This window comes from Mus caroli, unplaced genomic scaffold (genome assembly GCF_978045245.1).
Source record: "Mus caroli unplaced genomic scaffold, Mus_caroli_1 scaffold_11, whole genome shotgun sequence".
Classification (NCBI taxonomy): domain Eukaryota; kingdom Metazoa; phylum Chordata; class Mammalia; order Rodentia; family Muridae; genus Mus; species Mus caroli.
In genome coordinates this window covers 64,786,653-64,809,547 of record NW_028227266.1, presented here as the reverse complement: position 1 = coordinate 64,809,547, position 22,895 = coordinate 64,786,653, and the positions used below count along the sequence as shown (strand labels likewise).

The 22,895-nt window shown below is 43.9% G+C and overlaps 2 protein-coding genes across 2 annotated transcripts in view; one reads left to right on the top strand and one right to left on the bottom strand.

Annotated features, from left to right (window-relative positions):
* Positions 1-652: 652 nt before the first annotated feature.
* Positions 653-13,174, bottom strand: Ciao2a (cytosolic iron-sulfur assembly component 2A). Its single transcript, XM_021171420.2, has 5 exons — positions 12,830-13,174; positions 6,764-6,928; positions 5,970-6,019; positions 3,228-3,273; positions 653-1,282 (listed from the first exon to the last, which is right to left on the bottom strand). Exons 1-5 carry the CDS (start codon positions 12,951-12,953, stop codon positions 1,185-1,187), a joined length of 483 nt encoding a protein of 160 aa, XP_021027079.1. The 5' UTR covers positions 12,954-13,174; the 3' UTR covers positions 653-1,184.
* A 1,773-nt stretch (positions 13,175-14,947) lies between these two features.
* The window catches only part of Snx1 (sorting nexin 1), a 37,079-nt gene continuing 29,131 nt past the window's right edge, over positions 14,948-22,895 (top strand). The window contains exon 1 of the mRNA XM_021171418.2: positions 14,948-15,212. Coding sequence (XP_021027077.1) covers positions 15,054-15,212 — 159 coding nt within the window. The 5' untranslated portion in view covers positions 14,948-15,053. The remainder of the gene's footprint in view (positions 15,213-22,895) is intronic.

Sequence of the window (22,895 nt, the reverse complement as noted above, 5' to 3'; positions counted from 1 at the left end):
GCTGCCTACCATACCCTTTCACACTCCAAAGGTATACGCTTCTCCCTATCAGGCTGAGCTAAGTAAAAAGAAAGCTCAGAACATCTAGATTAATTCAGTAAAAACAAAACAAACAAGTGCCTCACACTACTTCCTTTGGGGGGGTTTGAACCCGGGTACTTGGCCTTGCCGAGCACAGCACTCTCACTGTGCTAGGTCCTCCGCTCTTCTTGAGGAGTTAAAACTGTGAATATGAAGCTGGAGAGATGGATGGTTGTTGAGTGGTTAAGAGCACCCACCTACACTGCTCTTCCAAATGACCTACGTTCGATCCCAGCACCTGCATGGCAGCTAACAACTGTAATTCCAGTTCCAGGGGATTTGATCCCTTCTTCTGAACTCCTCAGGCAAGCATGTGGTGCACATATATACATGCAGGCAAAACAATCATACACATAAAATAAATTAGTTAAAACTATGTAAGTCATCTGACCCTCTGCACATATGACCCTCAACTCTAAATGCATGGGTCCAGCATTCTCCAAAAGGAAAGCAGGTCTCACCTTTCCATTCTCAGACTTCACTCTACACAATAATCAGAGAACACAGCTATGGAGATGCCTGTTAAAAGTTCACATTTACATTAGAATTTATAATTCAGTAAAAACCTAAGGTGAGCCATTAAAAGAATCATCTGTCATATTTATTTTAGAATGGTTTAAATCAAATACATTTGGGCACAGTAGATATTTGACATGAAAAGCAGTTGTATCAGAATGGTCATCAGAAAAATAGTAACATTTTACACATAATAACTAGAAAATATTTTCTGTCTGATCACTTGAGTTAGAAATCCTGAGAATGTTACTCACTGAACAATTAGAATCTACCTCATAACTGAAATTTGCTCTGAAAGAATCCTCTTAAAAGATGCTCTGAAGGCCAGGCAGTGGTGTCGCACACCTTTAATCCCAGCATTTGGGAGACAGAGCCAGGTGGATCTCTGAGTTCAAGGCCAGCCTGGTCAACAGAACAAGTTCCAGGACAGCCAGGGCCACACAGAGAAACCTTGTCTCGAAAAAACAAAAAACAAAAAAGCTCTGAGGTACAAATCACCTATCTAGTCAACATGTGTCCTCTACATCTTACAAAGGATTTAAACAAGCAGATCCAACACTTCTAAGCCACTGGCTCTTAGGAAGGGGTCAGTCCGGCTCGAGGACGCACTGTTCCACAATTTCCCGAAGGTTGGGGTTCTCCATTGCAGCTGCCACTCGCTCTTTGTCATTTATCTGCTTGTTGACTGCAAAACACAAGGACAAATTTAACAGAACTGTGCTGACAGAGAGGTCAGCAGCATTTGTCCGGCCTGCTAAAGCAAAGCATTTAACTCCTTGAGAACTTACAGCTAACTCATCATATAGTTTATTAAGATTTTTCCCCTTGGGCACACACACACACACATGTGCACTGCTCACAAGTGTATATGGAGGCCAGAATAGGGCACTGGATCCCCTGGGGCTGAAGCTCTGAGTGACTGTGAGCTGCCTGATGTGGGTACTGGACACTGAACCCCAGTCCTTGGGAAGAACAACAAGTGCTTTTAACTAATCCATCCTAATGCAATGACTAAGGTCCTGAAAGCAGTCTCAAGAGAAAAGTACTCTCTCGTGCTCCACTCTACAACCAACTGCAGTTTTGATTTCTTTCTGGGCATCATCAATACACACATTTCTTTACAGTTACATTCAGAGTGAAATTCAAAACTGCTGCTTTTCCCATTTAACCCTGTTTGTTTAACTATAGTGCTGGTTACATGGCAAAAATTCTAAGTGTCTGGCCAGGCATAGTGGTGCCTGCCTTTACCCAGCACTCAGGGGTCAAAGGCAGAAGGAACTCTATGAGTTCTAGGCCAGCCTGGTGTACACAGTGAGACCAAGTTCATAAACAAACAAACAAACAAACAAACCAAATAAATAAAATGGACTGGGAATATAGCTCAGTGGAACAGCTCTTGCCTTGCACATTTGAAGCCCTGGGTTCAATCCCTAGCATTATACAAAGTAAATAAAATAAATAAAGTAAGGGCTGAAAAGGTGGCTCAGTAGTTAAGATCACTGGCTGCTTTTCCAGGAGACCTGGCTGTGATTCTCAAAACCTACATGGCAGCTAATAACCCCAGTTCCAGGGAATCTGATGTCTTCCTCTGGCCTCTAAGGGCATTGGAGGCATGAATGCAGGCATGCATGCAAGCAAAACACACACAGTAAGTAAATAAATGAAGTGAGAGATAAAATTCCTCAGCTTAGGTTTGGAGCATTTATCCCCCAGAGAACTATAAAAACTAGGGCATGATTTTCATTGTTCTCCCACAGTACCTAACAGGCTTCTAGGACAGGCCGGCAGGCTGCCCCTCTGGAACGGCGAGTGTCCTCCCTCGCCTCTCCACTATTACAGCTTGCTCTCAGGGCTTACTATCTTCTCTCACCTCACCCATTACCTCCCGTTTTCTCCTCTGCTCTTCTCTACCTTTTCAATCTATTTAGTGATGCTAACACACGAGCACTTTTACTATTTATTTGAGACAGAGGCTCACTGTGCAATCGTGACTGGTCTGGAAGTCACTCTGTAGACCAGGCTGGCTTCAAACTCAGACCTGCCGGTCCCTGCCTCCTGAGTGCTGGTACTGAAAGCGTGTGCCATCAAGCCTGGCAGGAAGCAAGCACTTCCAGTGTTTTTCTCTTCCCTTGTTTCCCATCTTTTGTACAAAATTCTGTTTTCCATGTAGCACATAATTAATGAGGAGACATTTTGTCCTTTGCTGTTTTATAATCCCACAATTCACTTTTCAAATGACTATTGGTTGTCCTCTCTCTACAGAAGAGGGGCCCCCATTCCTGTCCTACCCAGACCACCCCCATCACCACCCCACCCCCCGAAGATCCCCTAACACATGACTCGTGACGTTTTTGGTTTCAACTTTGCACACAGCACACAGAGAAGAACCAAGGCTTCCTAGCTCAAGGTCTCTGGAGCTGGACACGTTTATGCATCTGCATGTAGCCTGCGATCAGAACCAGTTTACAAAATGACTTCCTTTAAATGCCTGGGCTTCCCCACCTGTGAAGGAAGAGCATAACTGTGGTGTCCCCTCTTTTTTGCAGGGCACCCCAGTATATCAGCTGGGCTAGTTGGCTGACAACCTAGTACCCAAGACAAAAGTATTAGCTGAAGCCATCTTCACTTACTGTCTTCTTCTGTCGAGTGAGTTCCTTCAGAAATGTAGATTTCCAACTGGAGAGAAGAGAGACAGAAGCAAAACATCAGCAGCATCCAGAGGTGTGGAGGGCAGACCCAGGATGGGGAACATCAGAGACCTAACAGGATGGAACGAAGCATTTCCACCAACTGACCTGCAGGGGGCGTGCCCTTGGATTTCTGTATGAATCACACAGATCTCACGTGATCTTTGCCCCACCCTCACCCTCTTCCCAAATCATTATCTGATCTGCCTTCTGTCCCACCTCCCGGGGGCACCACATCAGCAACTAGTGTGTCCTTTCTTCTTCCTCACTTCTACACACACAAACACATTTTTTCTCTTATGCATATTTTATACACAAACACACACTAAGTTACTGCTTGACAAAAATGAGACAAATATATAGGTTCTTGCCTACGAGAGCATCCTCCTTTTCCTGTTATCTGTCTTAGTTTATTCCCAGGTGTAACACCAATAAAGCCGTCTTGTCTAGCCCTGTTAGCCCCACAAATTAGTCAACTCCTAAGTACAAGAGCTTTTGATACAACCACAAAACTGCTACAAATCCTGTGGCTGAGGCTGAGGCCAGCCTGTGCAGAAGGCAGCACAGAGTCGGCCCAGAGATCAAGAGTTTTCAAGAGGAAAACAGTCAGAACGATTATAGCTAATAGGGACCTTAGAGATCGTCTAGTTCAATCTCTTTTCAAGTCAAGGTTTCTCTGTGCAACAGCCCTGGGCACCCTGGAACTTACTTTGTAGACCAGGCCAGCCTCAAACTCAGAGATCCAAGTGCTGGGATCAAAGATGTGCACACCACGCCCCACTTAGTTCAGTTTCTTTTAAAACCACAAAACTCAGCTGTTGAGATGGCTCTGTAGGTAGAAGTGCTTGTCATACAAGCCTGGTGACTGAATTCAATACCCGAAACCCACAGTGGACAGAGAAAACGGACTCCAAACATGTTCCATGGCAAACACACTACTCTCACTCATACAAACACACAATTAAAAAGACCACTATCCAGATTCCTCCACTAGTACAAAACTCCATGAAAAACAAATGCTTAACTCTGGTGAGACTTTACATGACTCACTATGGACTCATTATTCTGAAATAGCCACAGGCTGGGCATAATGGCAGAAGTCTTGTAATCTTAACACTTGGAAGGCAGCAGCAGCAGGTCTCTCTGTGAGTTCGAGGCCAGACTGATCTACTCAGTGAATTCTAGAACAGCTAGAACTACATAGTAAGACCCTTTCTCAAGAGAAAAAAAAAGAGGCCAACAAACAGAGATGAAGAGCCAAGCACTTACTCCCCTGCTCCTATGTGAATTACTAATATACCTCAGTATAACCAAATAGTTAATAGCATAGCTGTCGTGATGGGACAAACTAAAACTATAGCTTCTTCATGCTATGTAGGAAAAACATATGTGTTCTGTTTTCTTACCAAAAATGAATAACAATCTAATCATGAAACATCTGAAAACCCAATTTGAGACAGAATCTATAAAATATCTACTACACTCTTCACAAGTGTCAAGATCTCTAAGTGTGCTGACAGATGCTAATAATGCCAGTGCCAGCACTTGGAAAGCTAAGGCAGGAGAATAGCCCCGAACTCAAGGCCAGCCTGGGCTACATAATGAGATCCTGTCTCAACAACAACAAATCAAAATCATGAAAGATAAGAGCAAGGAACTACTCCTGCCTAAATGAAGTAAATAGTAGTGACTAGACGTAACTACTGAGAACCATTACTGGGGGAGGGCAGGAAGGGGAGGGAACACTACCACCATAAAGGGTATTACTGGAAACAATAATATATACATATATTATTTATTTATATATGATTTATTATACATATAATTTATTTAATGTATATAAATGTTTTACCTGCATGTATGTATGTGTATCATGTGCCAATGGAAGTCAAAAGAAGAACTAAAGTTATAGATGATTGGGAGCCACCATGTGGATGCTGGGAATTGAACTCAGTTCCTCTGCAAGAGCAGCCACACTTAACCACTGAGCCATCTCCTCAGCCCCAAAACTCCATTTTAACAAAAAGTGGGAACAACTCAAATGTCTAAAAACTGGTAAGAAAGCAAAATTAAACAAGGTCTCTCCATTTAATTGGAATATTATATGACACTACCTAAGAATAAAACACACACTTTAAAACATCAACACTAAAAACATAGTAAGTCAAGGAATCCACACACTGTCTAATTTCATTAAAATGAAATATCCCGAATTATGGAGACTGGAAATAGATGGTTGTTCTATACAGAGAAGCAGAGAAGAGCATGCTGTAAGCACAGAGAGACTGCTAATCAATGTAGGCTGCCCCCTCCTTCTCTCTCTCTCTCTCTCTCTCTCTCTCTCTCTCTCTCTCTCCATTTTTGATACAGGATCTGGCTGTGTAGCCCAGGCTACCATCCTCTCTTAACCTCCCAAGTGGTGGCGTTCCTCATGTATTACCGTACTTGACTGCATACAGGATTGCAGGGGATGCAAGTGTTCTAACAGTGATTCAGAGATGGCTGCAGAACCCTGTAGGAGTTATCAGAGACTACTCAGCTATCCACTTCAGGTGGCTTATATGATGTGTGAATTACACCTTAATAGGTGTCACAAGTCAAGCTGGAGTAGGGACGGGACTCTGCAGCAGGCAGGCACTGGCTCACGTGAGGCTCTGGGTTTTATGGCGGTAGCGAGCTTCTTACCTTGTGTTTGAACGGCAGACACCGCTGGAGCTTTACTCTTAAGCACAGCCCTATGAGAGGGGAAAAACTGTCATTATCTTTGTATCCCTTCTTACTGGCTCTAGAAAAACCATAAAGTTCAAACTGCATCCACCCAGTGTGGGTCTCCTGTGACCTTGGCACCATGAGGAAATAGAGTTTCATGCCTGCCCCAGTAAATCCAGGGAGCTGAGTCCATTCTATACATGGTGAAGCAAGGTCACAGTGTAAGATGACTGTTGGAGGTGGTACCACAGCAGAGCTGGCACTGACCAGAACAAAATAGCACCACAAAGGCCAGGCCTTTTCTGCTGGGCCAACTGGCACTCAGGCATAATGGACGGACCCTTAAGCTTTACGAAATGCCAGAAGACGGGCATGGTGGCGCACACCTTTAATCCAAGCACTCCGAGGCAGAGGCAAGCGGATCTCTATGAGTTTGAGGCCAGCTTGGTCTAGGACAGCCAGAGCTACAAAAGGAATCCCTGTCTTGAACCCTACCCCCCAAAATAAGCCACTCGTAAGACAAGCTAGGCAAAAAATTAAAACAAAGTATATTTAAAACCACTTATCTAACTGCCGTCGGATGACTCAGCAGGTCTCTGTTGGCACGTGGTACCCAGACATACATGCAGATAAAACACCCATACACAAAAAAACTTAATTAAAAATGTAAAAAGCATTCATACAGACACACATTTACCAATAAAAACTAGAATTCCCATGCACCCATGTACACACACATGCACACTCACTTACACACACACAACCCTTACCAATAAGAGTTGCCAAAGAGCAATGAGGTACTGTTGGTGTGAACTTGATAATAACCAAATAGTCATCTTCATTTATTTCTTGAACTTCCACACAACTCTCTGTGACCACTTCCAGTTCTTCTAAAGTATTGGGCTTTTCTGGGTCCCGGATAGTTCGAATCAAATCTAGAAGCATCAGAGACAAGGTATTAAATTAAAATATGAATATTCTAAGTGAGGATGAGGATTCTTATCTCAGCTGAAGCACGGACTAGTTTCAAATGTGTAAGTTTTGTCTCCATATATGTCTGTGTATTCTGGGTATGTAGTGCCCACAGAAGCCAGACCAGGGCCTCAAGATCCCCTGGAATGACAGCTGTGAGTGGCCATGTGCATAAGAAACTGAACACAGGTCCTCTGCAAGAACAGCCAATGCTGAGCCATTTCTTCAGGCCCAACCACCCCACCCTAACTTTCTTTCTTTTTTTTTTTTTTTTTTTTTTTGGTTTTTTGAGACAGGGTTTCTCTGTGTACCCCTGGCTGTCCTGGAACTCACTCTGTAGACCAGGCTGGCCTCAAACTCAGAAAGGTGCCTGCCTCTGCCTCCTGAGCACTGGGATTAAAGGCATGTGCCACCACTGCCCATCCTCCTAACTTTCTTTTAATCAAATATTTCAGCAACTCCAAAGTATCTGACAGAAATTTCTACTAATAGAAAACAATTTTCTTAGATCATTATTAGACCACATCCAAGTCTTAATTCAAAACCATGGGAACTGTGAATGGGGAGAATGTGAAGGGAGCCCCAGAGGAGTCTTGGTTGGAGAGAAGGTGGGATTAAGCCTTTGAAAATGAACAGCTTGTCAATAAATCACATTAAGACAGAAGGAAAAAGCCGGGCGTGGTGGCGCACGCCTTTAATCCCAGCACTCGGGAGGCAGAGGCAGGCGGATTTCTGAGTTCGAGGCCAGCCTGGTCTACAAAGTGAGTTCCAGGACAGCCAGGGCTACACAGAGAAACCCTGTCTTGAAAAACCAAAAAAAAAAAAAAAAAAAAAAAACAAAAGACAGAAGGAAAGAACCATCAGGCGCTTCCTTGGCTTGTTTCCAGCAAAGGAAAGAGCAGAGAAGAAGGGTGGGGCCCATGGGGCCCACCCACCAGGGTATTTCACAACTAGCCACAGGCAATAGGGATTCCTCAGGAGATTTAGAATAAGGAAGTAGGAAGGGCAGCAGGGTACAGTCAACTGCTAATTTACTCACACTAGCTGCAAGAACCAGAACCAAAGAGAAGAGCTAGAGATGGCCACTGAAAAGCTCGGCTTAAAATCAGCAGATGACAACAGGGACAGAGACAGGACAAGCAACTAAGTTGTTTCACAGGAACTAACAGGTGGCAACTCTCTGCATCCACAAGACAAGGATACAGAGAGGAGGGAGAGGACTCAGATTTTTGTTTGTTTGTTTGTTTTGGTTTTTTTTTGTTTTTTGATTTTCTTTTTTTTGTTTTTTGTTTTTGGTTTTTCGAGACAGGGTTTCTCTGTGTAGCCCTGGCTGTCCTGGCACTCACTTTGTAGACCAGGCTGGCCTCGAACTCAGAAATCCGCCTGCCTCTGCCTCCCAAGTGCTGGGATTAAAGGCGCGCCACCACCGCCCGGCTGATAACTCAGATTTTAAGCTCAAGTATTTGGGAGAACAGTATTAAGATTAAAAGGGGGGGGGGCGGCCCATAGAGGCTGACTGGGGAAGACACCGTGCTTTAGCCAAGCCTGAAGACCTGAGTTCCATCTCTCAGACCCACATGGTGGACAGACTGATAGAAAATTAGCTCAGTCTCATATGCAGTGATTGTGGAGGTGCTTCAGACAATGAAGTGTTCTAGCAAAGGTGAACAGTTGTATAGTACTAAGTGCACACCAAGGCTAGAGTGGTTATTGAACTCATAGAATCCATCGAGAAATACTTGGCTCATGCCTTTAATCCCAGCACTTGGGAGGCAGAGGCAGGTGAATTTCTGAGTTTGAGGTCAGCCTGGTCTACAGAGTGAGTTCCAGGACAGCCAGGGCTATACAGAGAAACCCTGTCTCGAAAAAACCAAAAAAAAAAAAAAAAAGAAGCACTTGGCTGGATATTGCAGTTACCATGAATGCCTTGAAACAAAAAAACATTGTCTTGGCCCTATCCTAGGCAGTCTAACTTAACTGGGTTAAAGCATGGCCGGAACAGCTAGACTTCTTAAAACTCCTCAGATTATTTTCTTAAAACTTTGTTGTTGTTGTTATCTTTATGCTAAGAATGTTTGTCTACATGTGCCTGGTGCCTACAGACATCTGAAAAAGGCTTCAGATTCCCTGGAACTGGAAGTTAGGATGGTTGTGAGCCACCAAGTTGGTGCCAGGAATCGAACCCTGGACCTCTGCAACAGCAGCAAGTGCTCTTAACTGTTGAGCACCCTCGGGTTATTCTTATAGGCAGCCTAGTTTGAGGCTCCTTGGTATAGAGGGAAGGAAATCCACAAATGGATCCTTGAAAAGTTGGCTGTGGTGGCACTCGGCTATAATCCTGGCACTTGGGAGGCTGAAGGATGAAAATCTTGACTTCTGGGCCATTCTAGGCTACACACTGAGTCCTTATCTCAAAAAGAAAAGGACCAAAATGGAAAAGTAAAGAACAGAGAAGGGAAAGGAGACGTGTTTAACCATAGCAAAGGCTACAGAAGAACACAAGTGAGAGAATTTGAACTCAAGGCTATCCTGGGCTACATAATAAGACTCTCAAAAAGAAAAAAAGGGCCAGCATGAAAAGAAAAGCAAAAAGAATCAGAAGAGGAGAGCCAGAGGTGGCCAACCTTAAACACTACAGGACAACTCAGGCTAAAGTGGTCTTGGATTGGTTATTCAACAAGTCACTTACAAGAAAGCAGTTTGGTAGGGAAGGTGCAAAGTGGGGAGCCAACAGATCAGAGAATGCATCCCAAAAGCCTTGGCAGGAGGGTGGGGCAGAGGCTTTAGACGGAAGCTAGAATCTTGACAAAGATTAGGGACATTTGAGTGTGGTTTTTAGTTCAAATGGAAGGTTGACAGAAGGGAAATCACACTGTGAATGGAGCTGGGTAAAAGGAAGCAGAAGAGAAGGGAATTAAGAAGGCTGGACCTCAAGGAGGCGGTGGCAAGGACACGAGGTCGTCCTGCCCCAAGCTCACAGAGGAAAATAAAATAGAATAAAAAGGAGAGTGGTAAACGGAGGGCAGGGGAGAGAAGCAGGATTTCAGGTGAGTCTGATGTTCTACTGCTCATACCTTACCCAGTGACCTCAAAAGCAGCCAGGAAAATAAATCCATCAAACTTTCCTTCCCTAGACTGTCTTCTGGCCTTAACGATAAAATAGGACATTTGAAAATGCAGATAGGAGCCAGGCGTGGTGGCACACGCCTTTAGTCCCAGCACTCGGGAGGCAGAGGCAGGTGGATTTCTGAGTTCAAGGCCAGCCTGGTCTACAAAGTGAGTTCCAGGACAGCCAGGGCTACACAGAGAAACCCTGTCTCAAAGAACTAAAAAAAAAAAAGAAAGAAAAAGAAAATGCAGATAGGAAAGAGGATAAACTTCCCCTTCACTTAGCAGGTTATTACGGGATTGTAAAAGCAGGCTTTCCCCCCTCCTCTCCTCAGCTTCTCCTTCTAAGCTTCATTTGTAAAAGCCGTATTATAGTCTTAGAACACTACTAAACCCTGAAATTAAACCTTACCCCTTTCTAGTGATTTGAGAAGTTTGATTTCTTTAAAAAGATATCAAGCCAGCCGGGCGTGGTGGCGCACGCCTTTAATCCCAGCACTTGGGAGGCAGAGGCAGGCGGATTTCTGAGTTCAAGGCCAGCCTGGTCTACAAAGTGAGTGCCAGGACAGCCAGGGCTACACAGAGAAACCCTGTCTCGAAAAAACCAAAAAAAAAAAAAAAAAAAAAAAAAAGATATCAAGCTTGTTCTCACATTACTCTCCTAATTTCCTCTCACCCCCAACTAAGTTTTTGTTGCTCTGTATTGACATGAAGGTCTGCTCTTCTAAAGGACTTAAACTCAGTTCTCAGCACCCACAACTGGCAATACACAACCTCCTGTAACTCCAGCTTCAGGGAGACACAACACTTCTGGCCTCCATGGACACACACAGACTTAAAATAAAAAAATTAAAAAAAAAAAAAACCCTCTTTTTTAATATTTAAAAAGATGATTCTTTCATTTATATTTAAAAGTTTCAATGGGTGGTGGTGGTGGTTGTTGTGAGATGACTCAGTGGGTAAAGGGGCCTGCCACCAAATAAGCCTAACCTCCTGGGTTTCCATCCCCAGGAGCCACTTGCTGGAAGGAGAAATCTAACTCCAGCAAGTTGTCCTCTGACTTCCGTATTTGCACTGTGACTTGCAAACACGCACAAAGTAACTAAATGTAATAAAGGTCATTAGAAACTTCAGTATTCAATTCCAGTCTACTGTCTAAAGAAACAGTCGACCACACCTCCACCTGCAGTCGCCATCAGGGGCCTCCTTCTGGATAGCCAATTCTGTCTTCTCACCTCCGTATTTTACTCTAGTTTCTTCAGCGCATGCGACCTCTGACATATCCAAATTACTCTTCAAGACCTACCCAAGTAACTAACATCATCACAGATGTTTCTAATCAATTTCTCTTTCCTCTGCGTCTCCATACCTCCTACTTAAGCTCATGACCTCCGACTGCATTTTGTATTTTTGCATAAGTGGGTGTCATTCAATGCAAACTTGAGGACTAGAACCATCTCTCTTGAAGAGTTGTATTTCCAGATGCTATATGCAGAGGTATGGTAGGATGGGAATGTTTTGTGGAGATAGTACAGTAGCGATTATCTTCTGCCTGGGGTTAAGTCAGCCTTGCCTCTCTACCAAGAGATAAGGGAACCTGATTAGCTCCCGGGCCATTCCATCTTTGCGATCCTTCTTCCTGGCCTATAATTCTACCTAAACTGTATCCTGTAGGAGCGTCTCTCTTAGTGCTACATCTTGGCCTTTTCGTTTTCAAAAAAATAGGGCTAGTGGTGGAACACACCTAATTTGTATGAGACTCTGGATTTTCTCCTCAATCCTGATAAATAATACTACAAATGGTCAATGGAGGGAAGAGAGGGGCTGGGGAGGTAGGATCAAGAGTGGAGAAGGAAAGAGGGAGAGAGGGAGAGAGAAAGAGAGAGAGAACATGAACAGGCATTACATTTTCTTTCTTTCTTTTTTTTTTTTTTTTTTTTGGTTTTTCGAGACAGGGTTTCTCTGTGTAGTCGTGGCTGTCCTGGAACTCACTCTGTAGCCCAGGCTGGCCTCGAACTCAGAAATCTGCCTGCCTCTGCCTCCCGAGTGCTGGGATTAAAAGCGAACGCCACCACACCCGGCCAGGCATTACATTTTCAATCACAAGTTTGGTTTTCTCTGTTTCTTACTGACAATATGCAATATGACCCTCTGGGTACTTGTTAAACCACTCCCTCCCCATCTGTACAATGAAGACAGTCCCTCAACGTGGAGAGTCTCTGAGAGAATACACGAACACACTTAACTGGGTAAGAAAATTGTAAAGTTAAAGCCTCTCGCTGAGATATCTATCCCTACCTCTTCACTTCCTATTGATTCTGTCACACAAGAGAGTGGCTATGACCTTGGGCCAGTCCCCAACTCGGCCATTACCAAACAGTGGCCTCAGTTATGGCGGGAGAAACGCAAGTCCAGGAACTAAAGAAGGAAAGACTCTCGAGTAGTGAAATCTTAGGCATGCTTTGCTCCTTGACCACTGTAGGCTCATTCTGCCCACACCCCTTGAGACAGTCCCTAGAGCTGTAGGCAGTCCGGGGGAACGAAGCGTTTATGAGTTCCAGGCTCAATTTCGCTCCAGGTTTAGAAATAGCCAGACATTGCTGTGTGACTTAGGACCCGGAAGAACATGCTTCCCTCTAAGTCTGGTAAAAACCCCAAGTGTCCACTCCAGCCCAAGGGTGAGGGCGAGGCCCTCCTCCACCCCCTCTCCAATGCCGCCTCTCAAACACCGTCAAATAGTGCTCTGGGTAAATTACCATAAACTTCTAGCGCTTTCTCTTCCATGATCCGGGGCTGCCAGGCAGCTCCGTGCTCAGAAAAGCCTGAGAGCCATAGGACCCTGCTCAGCGTCCAGGAAAGCAGCCCAGACACTCGCTCCATCCTCACGTTCCGCCATCCCTGGCGACTGTCCCAACCGAGCCACCGTCTTTCCGCAGCCGACCTCGGGAGAGAACTTCCTGGTCTTCAAATAAACCAAGACATGTGTAAAGGTTTAGGGGAGCAGAGAATAGGCGGGACTCAAAACTGCAACGCGAAGGACCTAGGGAAATTAGCAGTAAAGACTACATGTCCCAAGATGCTTTGCTCGATTTAGAAGGCACAGAAAAATCCTTACGGCCCGTTAGGCGCATTGCATGCTGGGATGTCTAAGGGGGCGGTAGCCGAGCGTCGGCGAAATGCATATGGGGCTTGTAGTCTTAGCCAGAGGATCGTGTAACGGACTGTTATACGTCACCAAGTGCCCCACTCAGTTCCTAGGAAGAGCTAAAGATGAATCCTAAAGAGGTAGGGGAAAGGAGATCAAGGTTACTACTACTGGAAGATATTCTAGAACGGAGACTCTACAGCTATTTCTCAGAGGAAGCCACTTCCAAACAAATTTTTCTTACTTTCTGACCAGGCCGGAAGTGGATTTCCTTTGCGGTGAAAAGGGTTATTTTGGGAGACCAATGTTGATAGGCATGCCTACGGACAGGGAAGACTTAGTTTTTTTTTATCTCCTAGAAACTTAGTTTAGTTCAGCTTCTCTCCATGGGGAGGATTTCTACCGACCACCACCCAAATTACAGCGAGAGAACTTTATCTGTGTTCACAATGTGTAGTAATGATAACGGAGATGAACATCCTAAAAAAAAGCATTTCTTAACCTTTTTTGTGTGTGTTCATGGCTGTGATGGGTGCCAGTTACAGAGTTGATTGTGTTTCCACCTCAAATATTTATTAGACACTTAATTTGCCATACACAATGTGTATGCAGGAATAAAAGTTACAAACTAAGACACTCTCCTGACCTTCAAGCAGTTTACTTTATCTGTAAGGGAGTCCACCCCTGATGTTGAGTTTGCAGTTGTAAACAGCCAACTTTGCTAGGCCTGGTGGCTCATGCCTGTAATTCCAGCAGTTGGGAGGCCGAGGGAGGAGCATTGAGTTTGAGGCCAGCTTTGGACACAGAATTTCAGGCCTGCCTAAGGTGGTTTCAACCAGAAAAGCAAACCACCTCTGTGGTGTTAGTGGCAGGTTTCAGCTCCTTGAAAAGAAAGGATCTTGCAGAATTAGTCCGTGATAACATAACCTATGTTATCTTTAAACTCTAGTTGACTTCGACTCACCAACCTGTGATTAAGTCCCGGGAACTTTTTTTTTTTTTTGGTTTTTCGAGACAGGGTTTCTCTGTGTAGCCCTGGCTGTCCTGGAACTCACTCTGTAGACCAGGCTGGCCTTGAACTCAGAAATCTGCCTGCCTCTGTCTCCTGAGTGCTGGGATTAAAGGCATGCGCCACCACGCTCGGCTATAACCCAAAATTCTTAACGACCGAATTTAATACACGGAAATCTCCCCTTTGTGTGAAGCCTGGCTTCTCAAAAAATCTATAACTTCTTTTTATTGTTGCACACTGTAACACTGAGTGTGTTTAAATTGTTGACTTACAAGACTGCCTCATTAAACTGTGAGCCAGGAGCTTTTGTGTTTGTATTTGAAACTCACAGTAAGGTGCCAAGCTCACAGTGAATGCTCTGTATATGTTAAATGAATTAATGTCCAAAAACTAAGTGGCAAAACTTCCTGCAGTCGTTTCAGCCCTCAATCAAAAATATTTATTGAATCTCTCTGAGAACACTGTGCTTTGCATGAGCAGGTGGCATGCAGAGGTTTTCAAACATTGTTAGTCACAGACTTCTTTATTCAAACAGAACCTTAGAAGCGTGACAGAGCTATGCAGGGCACAAAGACCCGGAGGAACTCCGCAGCCTCTAGCTCCTCCTCTGCCTACTTGGCCCGCCCCAGTGCAGCCTTGCGGTTCAGAGCTTGGATTGGCTGAGCAGCAGCCCAGGCCCCGCCCTAGGTCGCTCCCCCAAGCTCCGCCCCGACGGTCCCTCTGAGTCCATAACGGCCCTCGCGCACCTCACACGACTGGAGCGCTTTGCTCGCGGCACTGTCTATAAAGTTGTTGTTGCTGCTTCCGCCACGGGTGGAGGAAGATGGCGTCAGGAGGTGGTGGCTGTAGCGCTTCGGAGCGACTCCCTCCGCCCTTCCCTGGCATGGATCCGGAGTCGGAAGGGGCTGCCGGGGGGTCAGAACCCGAGGCTGGGGACAGCGACACCGAGGGGGAGGATATTTTCACTGGCGCCGCGGCAGCCGTGAGTTCCCACTCTTGGGGCAGCAGACAGAAAAGAGCCCCCCAAAAGAGAACCCTTATTAAGGGTTCGAGGGCTTTGAGGATAGTGGGCCTGGTGGGAAATCTTCGCTCGGTGTCAGCAATCAGGACTCCAGGGCCCTGAGTAGGAAACGAGCCCTAGAGCCTGGCTGCCCAAGCCCGGGCGGGAAGAGACGATGAGGGGTGTGGTGGCTTCACCTCGGATCCTTAATAGCCAAGAGCAACCTAGGCCGTCCCCTGGCCCTGAGGTGTGGTCACCCCAGGGATTCAGCGGGCAGTTCTGCTGGTTGTGTCCTGGGCAGACTGACTTTAAACATGATAAATAAGAAAATGAGGTGCAGACCATCAGTTCCCTTGTTTTATTGCACCGAAAGTGGAAACGTGATCTAGGGAAGGACCATGACCCGCCCACTGATCCTCCTGTTATACCCAGCACTTCCTGGTCATTACCCAAAGCCCATTCTGGATTCTAGTTTATGAAAGTTAGGTTGTGACTCCTTTGATCTCTCCAGGAATCGGGGCAAATGCTGGTTGAGAGAAATAGATTACACGGATCAGAAAGCTTTTGTTTCTGTTAAAAGGATGCATTAAAGTGCTTGGAAACAGATCTGTAAATGTGAAGGGAAAAACTGCCTCCCATAATAAATATCTAGATTTCAAATGAGAGCTAGCTGCTGGCAAAACAACCAAGACCTCCTTGTCTTCCCGTGTGGAATGTCATGGGTTAACAGCACCAGGAGAGATGTTTTGGGCTGTTTTATGAGAACACTGACTCATACCACTCAGTACAGTTAGTTCCAGCTTAGAAACGTCTTCAGTACCGAGTCTATGCAGTTATCTTCCTTTCTTGGTTATTGTTTCTCTTGACAGTAGCTAATCAGTATCAGACTGAGTTAAATAACTTTAAATTCTGTACATAGCGTGTGTCTGAAAGCTTGGAGGTGCCCCTTACATTAGAAAAAGTTTAGATTTTGGAGGGTTTTTTGTTTTTGTTTTTTTTAAACATGGCCATAGTTAAATTTTTACTATGTTGAGAAATTGAAGGCCATAATCATAAAGTGGTTGCTGGTGCTAATGACAGCAGATTGTCTAATGATGTCTGCTACTCTGAGAAAGAATAACTTGCCGCTAATGGAGTCTTTATTTCTGTTTAAGTATCTTTATATAGTTACTCTCATAAATCATGGAGAACAGCTACTGTTAGTAACTTCTGAGATGATGGGTGAAATACCTGAAAATTGAAACTGGCACGGAGGAGCTGTTGTCTAGAGTTCTTAGTGAAATGCAAGAAGCTGTGATTTTATTGACCTCATCCAGTTAGTTGATAGAGGCATGATACTTCTTAAGACTGTAAAAATCTCTTGTCTTCTTCCCAAAAAATGAGGGAGGGAAAGTCAGAATTACTTTGCTCTACCACAGAAAGCAGGTGCTGGGGTCAAACCCAGCTCTTTGCAAATGCTAGTTATACATTCTACCACTGAACTATGTCCTCAGTAGCTAGATATCTTTAGATTTGACCCAGAATACTACTCTTCTAGAAACCAAGGCTTCACTAAGTGATTTTATTAAGCAACCATTAGTTATAAATTATATTTTTAACAGGTGCTTTAGATATGAGACAAAGAATTTAGACTTCTGCACAGTTATAGTGAAAGAAAAACACTGAAAAATTAAGAAATTAAGTTGGGCCTATTGGCTCAAACCTATAATCTCAGCTACTCTGGACCTGAGGCAGGGGGCTCTGTTGAAAGTTCAGGGTCAGCCTCGGTACACAGAAGATTGCAGAGTAGGTTTTAAAGTCTGATGCTAATCTAGGCTGTTTTCTTGCTTATTTTAACTTTGGTTTTTGTTTTGTTATCATTTGAGATAGGTTCTCATGTAGCCAAAGTGGCTTGAACTCCCAGTCAATCCTCCTGCCTACACCTCCGAATGGTAGGATGAGCATGTTCCACCAAGCTCAGTTTTGCTGGCTTATTTTTGGACAAAGTATTCTGTTAGCTAAATTTCCTGACAGAAAGAAAAGTTTCTTGGTGTGGTAAATCCCAACACACCTGAAAGACTGAGGCAGAAGGATCAAGGCACCACACTGGACTTCATGGGACGTCGTCTTAGGAAACTAAATCAGTGGGTTTTCGGAGATCCTGATGAATGGGCAGAGTAAGAAAGATGTGGTAGAATCACTCACACACACACACACACACACACACACTCACACACTCCTGTCAACAGAGGGTGCTGTGTTTACTACTGGTTTTATGAAGGTTGTTAGGATGTGAAATACTTGGAACAGTTGTTTCTACACAATAAAAAAACTAAACTATTTTAGAGAGCTTGGGCTGTTTTTGTTGATAAGGGTTTCAGCAGTCAAAACTCCTACAAAACTGAATGAGTTAGAAAACAAAGCTAATTAATAAGATTGACTTGATCAGCTAAAAGTCATCAGAGTAGGCAGTTGATGGCTTCAGTGGCTTCCTATTGTTTTAAGTTGGTGTGTGATTGTGTGTGTGTGTGTGTGTGTGTGTTTGTGTGGTGTGAGAGAGAGAGAGAGGAGAGAAGGGCTTGAAACCAGGCATCTGAAGTATTTTAAACATTCTACTGTTGTACCATTGGGCTACATCCCAGCCCAAGTTAACCTTCCTATTGTGATTTGTTAACATTTTAGAAACAAAAAAATAGGCATTACAGTATTAGGAAGCTGAGGCATGTAGCATTTAAAACTAATTCATGGTATGCATGTAATGTTCTGGACAGCTGCTGCTGTTAATCATACCATCTGCTCTTTTCTACAGCCAAGAAGTCATGTCAGTACAGTAATAAAAAGATAGGCCCATGAGGAACATCTCAAAATATACATGCCATTCAGTAGAGTAGGAGACCCTGAAATCAAAAGAATTCTAAAACAAATCAGAAATCATTAATGAAAAGCCTGAATCCAAATCTTTGATGTAGACTTGAATCCTGATACTCAGTTGAAGCTTTCTTCTAGAATGGAGTTGATCTCTCAGTAAAACAAGGCACTGAATTAGAGCCATGGGCATTTTAATTTCTCAATGTTATGTTCAAAAGATGGAAAAGTGCGTGCAGGTTTTTATACCACACATGACTGCACTGCTCAGCTTACTGTAAGGAAAGGGCTCACAACAGAAGCAGGTCCCTTTGTCCTCCAGTCTTATCTGCTCATCGGTTCAGCAGCCTGCCAGAACCACAGGAGATTTCTCTTTCAAATAAAAAGGGAGAAACTATGGTGGCTTTTCTTATGCTGAAAGGAAGGGAAAAAAAATATAGAGAAATGAAGTCATTGGCTTAGATTTTGGCCAAACGTCAAACATCAGTGTCTTTATTTGGTTTTATGTCAAGCCAATTAGGATTTTTTTTCTCATTACTCTCTTGTGAACTAAACCCTATTGACTAGAGAAAGGTCTGGGAAAATAACTTGGGATAAAGAAGGAAAGGCAAGAGACTAGAAAAGTCATGCTGAACAATTTGTCTTTGATTAGTCTAATATTACTTACAGAGCCATGTGCAAAGGCTGAATGCCTGTAGTCCCAGCCCTTGGGAGGCTGAGGCAAAAGGTCACAAGTTCAAGGCCAGGCTGTTATATAGCAGACCCTGTCTTAAAACAAAAACAACAAAAGACTTATTTATATATGCCTTCTGATATTTAAAATTAACAAGAGATGTAATATAATGTTATAAATTTAAATGTTTAAAAGTCTTAGATGTAGACCAGCAAGATAAAGGTGCTTGCTGATGACCCTGACAACCTGAGCTTGATTCTAGGCAGCCAAGAGAGAACTTAATCCTAAAAGTTACCCTCTGATTTCCTCCACATAAGTGCTACAATGCGCGCACACACACACACACACACACACACACACTAATGTAATTTAAATTTTGGGGATGGGGTGGGTTTCAAGATGGGGTTTCTCTGTATAGCCCTGGCTGTCCTGAAATTCACTTTGTAGACCAGGCTGGCCTCAAACTCAGAAATCCCCCTGCCTCTGCCTCCCAAGTGCTGGGATTAAAGGCGTGCGCCACCACCACCCGGCTATGTAGGCTCATCTTACCAGGCTGATCCTTCTGCCTCAGCCTCCTCAATAACTGTGACTACAGTCATGTGTTACTGTGACAGTTTCTATGAGTAACAGTTTTATGAACTCACTGTTACTTTATTTATTTATTCCTGAGTCAAGGCCCCATGTAGCCCAGTCTGACCTTTTGGTCTACAGCTGAGGATGGTCTTGAACTCCTGATCCTTCTGCCCCTACCTCCAATTGTGACCTTTGTAGATACCTCATACAAGTGTAATCCTAGCAGTTTGGTTTGGTTTTGTTTTTGTTTTGTTTTGTTTTGTTTTGAGATAGGATCTATGAGGTTCAGGGAACCCTAGGATCTTTGAAGGTCAGGGTACCCTCAGTCATACATCTTCCTGCTGTAACCCGAGTGCTGAGATTGCAGGCATGGAACAGATACTGTCAGTATGTGTCTTTTGTGCAGGCTTATTTTGCTAAGCATAATATCCTCAAGGATATTCATCCTTGTGGTGAATATCAGTACTTTCTTTAGGATGGATAATATCCCATCATATGCCATTAGACACTGGGATTACATTTTGGCTATTACGAAATGTGCTTTTGAACAAGAGTGTGCAAACATACAGTTCCTCTTTTGCTTCTTTTAGATCTATTCCTAGTAGTGGGATTGCTGGATCATATGGTGATACTATTTTTAATCTTTTTTTGAAGAACCTCTATATTTATACCATTTTACAATCCCAGCTGAGCTCTTTTTCAACCTTGAGTGCATATGGAATAACTTCTTTCAATCTGGACAGAATTTGGAAATTTTATTTTACAAAAACAAACAAACAAACAAAAAGAAAAGAAAGAAAACATGAGAAGAGTGACAGTTTCCCTGTCAGTGTTTTAATTCTGTATTCTGTAAAGCATGCACATGGGTGTTCCCCACGTTTAGCCTGTCTTCAGTAAATTTGTGAGTATATATGTGTAAGTTCATGTGGGAGGGATGGGCTTGTGTGTGTGTGTGTATGCATACCTGTGTGTCCAGAGGTCTAGATACGCATTGTTCCTCAGGAGTCATGCATCTTGTGTTTTGAAACAGTTTCTCACTGGGACCTGGGACTTGCTGATTAGACTAGACTGATTTAGCCAGTAGCCCTGCCTTCCCAGCACTGGGAATACCAGTGTGCCACCATGCCCAGCTTTTTAGGTGGGAACTGGGGCTAAACTCAGGTCCTTATGCTTACACGGTAGGCATCTTACTGGTTCACTATCTCCTTAGCATCTTTCAGTAAATTTCTTTTTTTCTTTAAAGGAAGTTAATTATTTTCCAGGTGTGTATATGTTTTGGAGGGTACACTTGTGAGTGTAGTGGGAGGTTCATTTCATTCCTGGCTTTTATGTGGCTGCTGGGGATTGAACTCAGGTCCTTATGTTTGAGTGGTAGGCACTTTACCAGCTATCTCTCCAGCCCTCCAGTAAATTTCTTGACACAAACCCTACTTTGGCCTTTTTAAAAAATGTTGGTGATGATGGTGTGGGGGGTGGCATGGGGGCGGTTGTCAGAGGACAACTTTCAAGTCAATTTACTTCTAGCATGTGATTCAGGGGATCAGACTTGGGTCTGTCAGCTCTGTGTGGCTGGTGCCCTCATTTGCTGAACCATACCTCAACCCTCGTCTTTAGTTTTAGCAGAATTTCTGATTCTGAATCCTTTTATTTTTTAAGACAAGATCCTGGCCTTGCCACTTGCTCCACAGACCAGGCTGGCTTCTAACTCACAGAGATCTGCATGTCTGGCATCCTAGGGCTGGGATTGAAGGCGAGCACCACCACACCCTGCAATGAGGATTCCTGGATAGGTGCATTGTTTTGTTTAGTTAATAGTTTAACCACCTAGAACTCACAATAGTAAATAATTACAGGTAAGTTTCTCTGTAAAGCTGGGTGTAGTAGTACTCTAAGGGTGGAGATAGAAGGAGGGGACGCTCCAGGCCAGCAGGGCTATGCAGGACTCTGTTTCCTAAGGCAAAAGAAGGGTTTCTGGTCTGCCTTGGCTTCTTGTGGGAACACATTGTGCTTCAAAACATGTGGTTAAATCTGGTTTGAAGTTCAGGCGTTGGAGGCTGGGCGTGTCCCTTTAGTTCTTGCACCCAGGAGGCAGAAGCAGAAGGATCTCTTAAATTAAAGGCCAGTTTGGTCTAGGGCAGTGGTTCTCAATCTTGCTAAGCTTCAGTCTTTTTAATAGAGTTCCTCGTGTGGTGGTGATCCCCAACCATAAAATTATTTTCATTGCTACTTAAAACTGTAATTTTGCTACTGTTATGAATCATAATATAAATATCTGACATGCAGGATATCTGATATGTGACCCCTGTGAAAGGGCCATTCAAAACCCAAAAGGGTCACAACTCATAGGTTGAGAACTAATGGTCTACAGAGTGACCAGGAAAGCTAGGGCTACTTAAAGAAACCCTGTCTCTAATAATAATAATAATAATAATAATAATAATAATAATAAATGTTAAAGTCCAGAAGTTGAAATTCCACATTCTGATAAAACTTTAGTTGATAGCAGCAATGTGCAATACTATCAAACCTTCATTTTAGTGATCAGCACAAATAATGAACAGTCATGTTTTTCTGAAGGATAAAAAAGACTTCATAGGTTGCTGGGCATGGCTTGCACTTTTAATCCCAGCACTCTGGCGGCAGAGGCAGGTGGGATCTGTGTGAGTTCGAGGACAGCCTGATCTACAGAGTGAGTTCTAGGAGAGCAAGGGCTGTTCCACAAAGAAACCCAGTCTTTAAAAAAAAAAAAAAATGTAGATTAAATAGATAGATAGATAGATAGATACCCAGTCTTTTGTTTTGTTTTGTTTTGTTTTGTTTTGTTTTTCAAGACAGGGTTTCTCTGTGTAGCCCTGGCTGTCCTGGAACTCACTCTGTAGACCAGGCTGGCCTCGAACTCAGAAATCCGCCTGCCTCTGCCTCCCGAGTGCTGGGATTAAAGGCGTGCGCCACCACGCCCGGCGATACCCATTCTTTTTTTTTTTTTAAAAAAGTAGATTAAATAGATAGGTAGATAGACAGACAGACAGACAGATGGACGGACAGATATTATCTTATATGTCATTAAATTGTTCTGCACTTTACCTGATTTTTAGCATTATAGAGGAAGTAGTTAGAAAGTTCTTGTGGGGAAAGAGAGAAGACTTTTCCTGATGACTAGTAAGAACTCAACCTAAATTTTATTTAGAATTGGCCTATGGAGCATGTGAGAAATAACAAAGGCTGTGGCCAGACTTGTAGTCTCTGAGGGGGCTTCAGCCTTTCTGCGTCCTCAGCATCGGGTCAGCTCCCATGACGTGGCTGTTGCTGGCAGCTGGTAAGGCTGGAAGCAGAGCGGAGGAAAAAGAACACTGATTCTCTTCCCTGGGTCCTAAGAGCTTCTCAGCACTGTAAAGTCACTTTTCGCATGAATAAATCATGGGTAGCTGCTGCAGAGAGTAGCCACAAGTACCTCATCCCCAGAAGAGAGCTCAGCTGTTGCTCAACTGTTTCTGGCTCAGGCTTGGCTTGTCAGATGGCCAGCCGGGGCTCCTTCTCACTCCAAGACAGGTCTGATCTGGGTTTGCTTTTTCGTG